General features: G+C 61.2%; 2 protein-coding genes across 3 annotated transcripts; one reads left to right on the top strand and one right to left on the bottom strand.

Moving 5' to 3' along the window:
• Positions 1–78: 78 nt before the first annotated feature.
• On the top strand, positions 79–4,650 carry CHLRE_07g341600v5 (uncharacterized protein). Of its 2 annotated transcripts, none has more exons than XM_001692361.2 (8): positions 79–259; positions 354–455; positions 783–941; positions 1,482–1,577; positions 2,172–2,219; positions 2,565–2,708; positions 3,151–3,207; positions 3,450–4,650. In XM_001692361.2, exons 1-8 carry the CDS (start codon positions 128–130, stop codon positions 3,492–3,494), a joined length of 783 nt encoding a protein of 260 aa, XP_001692413.1. In that variant the 5' UTR covers positions 79–127; the 3' UTR covers positions 3,495–4,650. The 2 variants fall into 2 exon arrangements, with proteins under 2 accessions (XP_001692413.1, XP_001692412.1); XM_001692360.2 differs by having other exon boundaries at positions 79–253.
• A 2-nt stretch (positions 4,651–4,652) lies between these two features.
• CHLRE_07g341550v5 (uncharacterized protein) lies at positions 4,653–6,868 on the bottom strand. Its single transcript, XM_001692475.2, has 2 exons — positions 6,356–6,868; positions 4,653–6,067 (listed from the first exon to the last, which is right to left on the bottom strand). Exons 1-2 carry the CDS (start codon positions 6,726–6,728, stop codon positions 5,793–5,795), a joined length of 648 nt encoding a protein of 215 aa, XP_001692527.1. The 5' UTR covers positions 6,729–6,868; the 3' UTR covers positions 4,653–5,792.
• Between the last annotated feature and the right edge of the window lie 1,350 nt (positions 6,869–8,218).

Consider the following 8,218-nt stretch of genomic DNA (forward strand, 5'->3'; position numbering starts at 1 on the left):
CGTGGCCTGAGGATGGCAGGAGATGGGGAACCATCGGGAACAATCCGGGGCCATGTCAGCAAGCCTGATGGTAGACTACACCTTGTACGCAGCACACCCAATTGCTTTTTCATAGACCAACACAAAAATGCAGCTCCTATCCTCTCGCCCGGCTTGCGTCGCGCTCCCGCGGAGCGTACAGCGTGCGGCTGCCAAGCCGATGGTCGCCCGCGCGCCCGTGGCTCGTCGTTTTGTCGCGACGAGGGCGGCTGAGGTACAGGTCTGCAAATTGCACATGCCTTGGGCGGGGTATTGCTTGAAATGCAAGCGATTTGGAAAGCTGGACCTCATCCCGAGCTTTCTCGCTTGCACAGGAGGCCGAGGCTGCCGCTGCCCCTGCTGAGGAGGCGGCTGCTACCCCCCTGGAGCGTGCTAAGAAGGCTCTGGACAGCGAGACCCTGGACAAGGATGTGCTGGTGCGTTGAATTGGGGTCGCCAGGCGGGAATGGGGTGGCTGCGCTCGTTTTTGAGCTTCGTGCTACAATAACAAGCCATGATGCAGGCGGGGCGGGTGATCGGGCCATGTACTGGTTGTTGGGCAGCACCGTGTGCGCCCACTGGCTGGCCGACGGCAAAGCGTCGCCAGCTCCCCCCGCCAGCGAAGCGCACCGCAACCCAAGACCCCTGTCCAGCCCATTGCTTGTCTATGCCCTACTTTGCTCTCCCGCCCTTAGTCACACTTCAAGAATCCCTGTCCCGCTCCCTGTCTGTCATTGCCTTTCACCATCGCGCAACCAAAACAGACCGCCGCCCTTGCCGAGCTGGAGGCTGAGATGGGTCGCCTGCAGTCGGCCGCCAACGAGGCCAACGACCGTGCCAAGTCGCTGGAGGCTTCTTTGGCGAGCGCCAAGGACCAGTACCTGCGCCTCAACGCCGACTTTGACAACTTCCGCCGCCGCACGGTGGGATGCGGGACGAGGGGCGAGGGGAAGGAGGGGGTGGAGGAGGGGCAGGGGGTGAGCGGATGAGACGCGGGGACAGCAATCACAGCACGTGGGCTGGGCAGCGAGCCGGGGGGCGGGGCAGGGGGGGCGAGCTGCTGGGAGAGGGGACGTGGTTCGGCGGCATAGCAAACGCAAGACGGAGGCAAGGGCCGGCGACAGGGTGAGGGGCTCGGCGGCAGGTCACGAGTGCCCCGGTGCAAACCGCAGTACGGGAGCAAGCAATGAAAGTACGGCAAGGCTGGGGCGCGCGCGTGTGGATGGCACGGGAGGAAGCTGCAGCCGAGGCACGGGGTACAGCACGCGCCGGCTCGCATGCCACAGACAGCACTGGCTGGAACACCCCTGTGGAGCTGCTGAGGGAGGCGGCACCTCCCCCGTTTACTGGCACGTCCGTGCCCACCGCCAGGGCATCACCAACAATCTCCTGGTTTGGCCTTCCGTTGCGCTCTGACCCGTATGGTGCCCCTGCTGCCCCCGCCTCCGCGGCTGTTGCTTCAGAGAGAGGAGAGCGCCGCGCTCACCGACAGCGTGCGCGGCGATGTGATCAAGGAGATGCTGCCCATCGTGGACAACTTCGAGCTGGCGCGGACGCAGGTGCGGGGTGCGGGTTGGGGTGACTTTGTACGCTTGACCGGGAAGGGGGGGGCTGGGCGAGGGCGAGGGCGAGGTCGGGCTGGATAAGCTGCTGCTGTGTGGCTGCACCTGGAGGTGGCTGCACCTGGTGGTGGCAACGGTTCTGATAGGGTTCTAGGCATAGGGGCCATGGCACACAGGGGCTAGGCCTTGGGGCGGCGGGCGGCGGGTTGGCTGCGGAGATCGGGCGCGGTCCGTGGAGGCTGGCATGGCTGCTTCCGGTACGGGGCACAGCGGATGTGCTCTGTGTGTAGGGGCGCATGGGGGCACGTGCAGCCCGGTGGCATGGCACACTGGAAGGGACAGGGGCGACTTGGGATGCCCAAGGTCCCAAGAAGGGCCGCGTGGGGCAAGTATATAGGCGCGCACTCTTGGGGTGAAGGCTGTTGGGATGCGGTCAGTGCCGTAGTATTCGCGCGGCACGAGTGCGCGGTCGTGTGCGGGGGTAGGCGTGCTACCGGGGGAAGGCGGGCCGAGTCAGGCGATTGCTCCGAGCGGCCAGGATGTTGCTTCGGTGTTTCAGTATTGAGGCCGCCGTGGTTATCCCGCAAACAGGTCAAGGCGGAGACCGAGGCGGAGCAGAAGATCAACAACTCGTACCAGGTGCGTGTGAGGGCGTGCCGGTTGGGTGGAATGCTTCGCCAGGCATCGCCGGGATCGTGAGCAGGCGTGATTTGATGAAAGGTAGGAAAGACACGGGATAAGCGCATGATGCGCAGTAAGTGCGGTTGCCCTGGCGAGCAGAAGGAACGGTCGCAAGGCCGTAAGCGCTCGCCCTCTACTTGCCGTCCTTGAACATACTCCATGTCACCATCTATCTTCAATTCCGACCCACCACGCGTCTACCGCCAACGCCTCCCACCACAATCTCTCAACACAGCATTGCCTCTGCCGCCTCCTTCACCACACCTGCGACCGCCACGCCACCTCGCCACCTCGCCACCACAGGGCCTGTACAAGCAGATGGTGGACCTAATGCGCACCCAGGGCGTGGAGGCGGTGCCCACCACCGGCACCCCCTTCGACCCCAACATCCATGACGCCATCATGCGCGAGCCCAGCAACAGCCACCCCGACGGCACCGTGCTGCAGGTGCGGGAGGCAATAGCCGGAGAGGGGGCCGATGGGGAGGATGGCAGGCGAGGCTGGCAGAGGAGGGAGCCGCTGGGCAGGCTGGCAGGGGCGGCTGGCAGGGGATGCGTTCGGAGGCGCTGGAATGGTTACGACAGGGTGCTTGGGAGGCGGGTGCGGGCGGCGTGCAGGAGCATGCATGGGACTGGCAGAAGACGGACCGGGGCTGTTGGGGTTGGAGATGCGTTCGTGGACCTGGCATGGGAGGTGTCGTGCTGGCGGCCGTCGGGCAGGAAGGGAAGGCAATGGATGGCGGCGCAAACTGCGCCTGCTCGGCGGCGGGAGCGCCGGTGTATTGGGCTGCGACTCTCGTGGCAAGACCGGCTCTTGCTGCTTGCAGCGTACGGACACAAATGTGCACGAGTTGATGTTGTTGTTGCTGCTGCCCGCTCACCGCTCGCAGGAGTTCCGCAAGGGCTTCGCCATCGGCGGCAAGCTGATTCGGCCGGCCATGGTCAAGGTGGGTGGGGGGGCGAGCGGCGGCGGGAGTGCGGATGGCTGGGGTGTGGCGGCACCATCGCGTGATCACGGCTAGGGCTGTGACTGGGGCGGGAGCCTCGGGATGCCTCAGGCCTTCTTGCAGTCATCTGGGCGGGGTGCGTTTAGAACGGAGCCGTATCAGTCGCGCTTGGACATCTTTTGTAGGAAGTCCTTCTGGACCGAAGCCTTCCCCTGTATGGTTGTTGTGTGCGCTCTGCGCAGGTGTCCTACACTGAGGACGGCCCTGCGGCTAGCTCTGAGGAGTAAGCGCGTGTGCTGTTGCCGATCAGCCTGGCAGTTTCTCGCCGCGCGCTCTGCTGGCTGGGAAAGATAAACAGTCTGCAAAGAGCGCGCACGTGGGAACGCAGTTGAGTAGTTGCGGCTGATGTCTGCCGTTTGCATTCGGGGCGCTTGAGTCGTCGTGTGTGTCTCCTGGGTCCTCTGGCGATAGCAGGAGCACGTAAGAGGATTCGGTAGTCCGCAGTCCGCACCTTCAACTGCGCTCCAGACAACAGCACAATCAGCGACGTTTGGACATATCGGCGTGTCTGTTGATGTCTGTACAAATGAGCTAGAAGATAGGATGAAACGGGTTCGGGGTTTGCAACCAGGGGGGGGGTAGAATCTTCCGAAACAGACCCCATGCCTCAAATGGATAGAGCTCAAGGAGAAAATCACGAATCCGCTTTCAAAATTGAAAATGGGTTTCTGGGTGCAAAGTTATGACCCCTCAAAGTGGCCGGTCGGTCGGTCGGTCGGGGGGTCCCAAGAGGTTTTGCACAGGTTCGTGCCAAGTTTTGTTCCTAGCGCTTCTGTCCTGCAGCGCGCGGCACAATGGGTGCAGCTCAACGAGGCGTGCGTAGGTATACCCCAGACTTAGCACACATGCATAGTATGGGGTACTGTGGGGAGCGGCATGTCAGCATTTTGGAAGATGCCTGGGGAACGGGCCAGGGACAGGCCGGTGCCGGGCGGGTTTTGCATGGATGAACGCGTCAGCTCATTTCGTACTATCAAGTAACATTGGAGTAAGCCGTTGCATAGCAGGCCAGTCTGTCAGGACACTTGTCGGCGGACGGGTGACATGTCCACATGTCCACATGTCGGTCGGTCAAAGTGTGTTCCCAAGGCGGATCATTTTGCATAGCGATAGATCTCACCGAGAGCAGTCAATTGGCACCAACCTGACAAAAAACTAAGGGGTTCTGAGGGGGTTTTGGGGGGTCGTACGGTAGGGGGGGTCGGTCGGTCGGTCGGTCGGGGGGTCCCATGGGGTCAAAAAAGTTTGTTCCTACCCCCCCCCTGTTGCAACTGTGCGAGAGGTCGCTACTGGTGCACAAGCACGCGGCACAGCGTAGCTGTCAGGGGGCGCCGCCGGTCAGGACCACAAATGCCATGTTATGACCTGTGAAGTACGGCTATGTAAGAATTACAAAGGATTAAGTCAGTTCCCCTGTGAAGCTCTCTAGAGCTACCGTATTGCTTCGACGTCCTACAGTCCTACTGCCCTGTCCCGTTGCCCCGTGTGGAGCCGCGCCAGTCCCTGCACTGTTGTGCGTTAGTGGTTAACTTGTTACTGCAAGCTTGTGTCAGACGGCTCAGACCATACACGCCTTGACGCCTACCATCCTACCGTAGCCCACCATTGACACCAGTGACCCAGCGTGCCGCCAGCGCTGAAGTACCGTACAACATCGGGGCTTACCCTTGTCAACTTACGTAGCGCATGCCTTAGGACGTGCACAAGTGCATATCGGCATTTCGTCAACGCGGTGAAAGTGACAACGGCGGAGCGCGAGGCGTGACAACCATCCATGCCACCTGTGCCGAGCCCCTGACCCCTCTTCCGCTGGTTTGCCACCAGGAGCTTGACTGCTGCACGAGTATGAAAGCAAGCATGGTGCATGCCGTTACATGTGTGCCCGGCAACACCGGGCAACATACACCGGCAACCGCCATGCATAGGCCCGCGCACTCTCCGTGCGTTCACGGTGGTCCTACCAGCAGCCTTCACTCAGGGTGCTCCTACCAGCAGCCCTCACTCCGCCCGCAAGAAACCTGCACGTTGTTGCCACCCAACGCTACAGCAACCCTGCAATCAGCATGAGTTGACTTCGCCGCACCTGAGCATTGGCGCAGCTAGCTAAACTATGTGTGCGTGTCTGCTCCTGCGAGTTCACAGTCACTCAGATCCGGGAACTGCCACGGCTACGCCCTCAAATCTCTTCGAGCCATGGACACATGACCTCCACACACGCTCAACAGTCATGCCCAGTGGGGACACAAGCGCTCAACGGCTCCACAAGTCTTTTGGTGCTGGCCAACAAAACACAACTCCATGTGACAACCAGCCACGGCTACATGCACGCCCGACGTCAAGTGCCCGAGCGCAACACTGCATTATCCGCAGCCCTGCTTCCCCATCCCGTCCTCCTTACCACCCTTTCCCTCCCTACGATAACCTGCTTGGTGTCTCTCCTTTGCCAACCACCTCCATTCAATCAGTGCCGCCCTCCGCAGCGACGGCCGCGACGCGGCTTCCTTCCATGTCCGCCCGCGGCGAGCTTAGGGCTTGACGAGGTCGGGCAGCTCCTCGTTATCCGAGTCCTCCTCGCCCTCGCCCTCACCCTCGCCCTCACCCTCCGCCCCGTCAAACTTCGAGAAATCCATCCCGCCCATGCCGCCCATGCCACCCATCCCGCCCAGCATGCCCTCCAGGCCGGCCATGCCGCCCATACCTCCCATCCCGCCCATCATGCCTCCCATCCCGCCCATCCCGCCCATCATGCCGCCCATTCCTCCCATTCCTCCCATGCCGCCGAGCTGGCTGAAGTCCATGCCTGTAAGCCGAGCGTCGCGAACGAGTGGCAAGGGAGGGAAGAGGCGTCAGGGTTTTGTGACGAAGCGATGGCGCCAGAGCCCCGCAGGCGCGCTGTGCATTTCCAACATATCATACACGCAAAATTAGGTCGACGACGGTCTAGGAAAAGTGGTCGAGTGCACGGTTTGCACCAGGGCCACCTTCACTGTTTGGCACGTGTGCGTGCGGAGCCGCCCCGGTCTCCCCGACCCCCGCCCGCGTCCCTGAAACCCGCGTCACCACCATGGCCCCCTTTACTTCAACTCACCGCTGTAGTCCGCCTCCGGCTTCTCAGCCTCCTCGTCCTCGTCCACCCACTTGTCCCAATCTGCCTTGATGTGCGTGAGAGGAAGCTTCGCCTTCGTGAGGCGCGGCCAGTGCCCCAGATCCTTCTTCATAATGATCGCGAAGATGTTACGAGGCGATACGCTGACCTTGCTCTCCGGGTTCTCGGCATCCACGGTCTCGCAGAACTCGATCTCGAGCACATACTCCTTGCCGTCGTCGTCGCCCGTGAAGCCTTTGAGCGACAGCTTGCTGTCCTCAAGCTTAATTTCGTGCTTCTTCACGTCCTGGACGTCTATCGTGAGATAGAGCTTGTCGCTGCGTTGAGCCCAGTACACGGTGGGAGTAAGAGGCATTTTTGTGCGTATACAGAGAGCGAAGCAAACGATGAAGGAGAAAGAACTAAGGGAGGTGGTCCAATGGAGCTATATGGCGCTAACAGGCGGCATGCGGCCGATCCCGACTCTTCGGGACTTTTCCGGTGCCGGCAAGCCTCTGCTTATTCAATGCAGAATATCAACTGCATGCTCAAGCCTTGAAAGTTATCCTGGACGAGTGAGCCAAGGCACCTCGCCGCGTGCCGGTACCAGTTGCGCGGGAACCGCCACGGGACGCCCACCGGCCCCTGCCTGTTAATGACGAGTGTGGTGGGAACGAATGCGTACGTAGACCAGAGCGTGCCTGTCTTCCTCCCAGACCCGGCCGCCTTTCGCGATGCGCCCTTGAGATTAATTCAATCAAAGCTGATCCATGTCATTTCTGTGGGCATTGTCAAGTAACACGCATACGGGGAAGCCGAAGCGGCAGGGCCGACACCATTCTGTCCAGGCATACCGTGGTACGGTACTTCTTGTTGGCGCAAATATCAGCAGGCTTCAGAGGTCAAATCAGGAGCACTTCACTGACCCATAGCAGCACGGGCTAGGTCTGGCCATTCCTGCTGTTGCGCCGTGCGCAGCATCCTGAGCGTGGATGTGCGGTCCTGGCCCAGCATCTGCGCCACGGCACCTCTTTCGACAGTTTCCATCTTAGCGCTCTTTATAGGCGTTCGTGATGCGCTGGCGCCCATACCATATGGTACAGGTGCCCACGCCCTGGCACGCATCAAGACCGTATGGCACTGCCTTGGGTCGCAGGCTTCACGCATGCGGTTCGTCCAGGCCAAGTCGTTCCTTCAATGTCTGTTACCCTTCTATAGGTGTGTGATGGGACAGGGGTCAGGCAGGTTGGCGAGGTTCCAGGGGGGGGTAGAATCTTCCGAAACAGACCCCATGCCTCAAATGGATAGAGCTCAAGGAGAAAATCACGAATCCGCTTTCAAAATTGAAAATGGGTTTCTGGGTGCAAAGTTATGGATGCGAATTACAATTGAAGGGACAGTCCGACAAGCGGGGGCACACCGTACCCACGCCGCGAGGGACCGTCTCCGGCCCAGAGAGAAACACCCACCCCCTGGTTGACTGCCGACCTTCATAGCGTTACGCGCATGAGTCGAAGCCAAGCCGAAGCCCGCCAAAGCCCCACCGCCACGTAACACCCCTCATCTCTTTTAGGTCTTTTGGCGGCAGCACCAACGCAAAACAAGGCACGACAGGCCAGTGGTCTGCCGACAGCCCCATCAAACGCAAGCACCACACAACTTAGCCCCTGCGCCCAGCTATCAGTGCCGACTGATCGTGGCCTGCATCGACGTTTGTTGTAGTCGATATCAGGGGGGGGGGCTCTCCTGGTCGATATGCAAATTAGCGGGGGGGTGCCCCCCCCTGCGCCCCCCCTCAAGCGGGGGGAGGGACACCCTCCCCCCGCCAGCGAGGAGGTTCGCCGAGCTGGGTCGCCGAGCGTGCTC

The sequence above is a fragment of the Chlamydomonas reinhardtii genome, chromosome 7 (genome assembly GCF_000002595.2).
Source record: "Chlamydomonas reinhardtii strain CC-503 cw92 mt+ chromosome 7, whole genome shotgun sequence".
NCBI classification, from domain to species: Eukaryota; Viridiplantae; Chlorophyta; class Chlorophyceae; order Chlamydomonadales; family Chlamydomonadaceae; genus Chlamydomonas; species Chlamydomonas reinhardtii.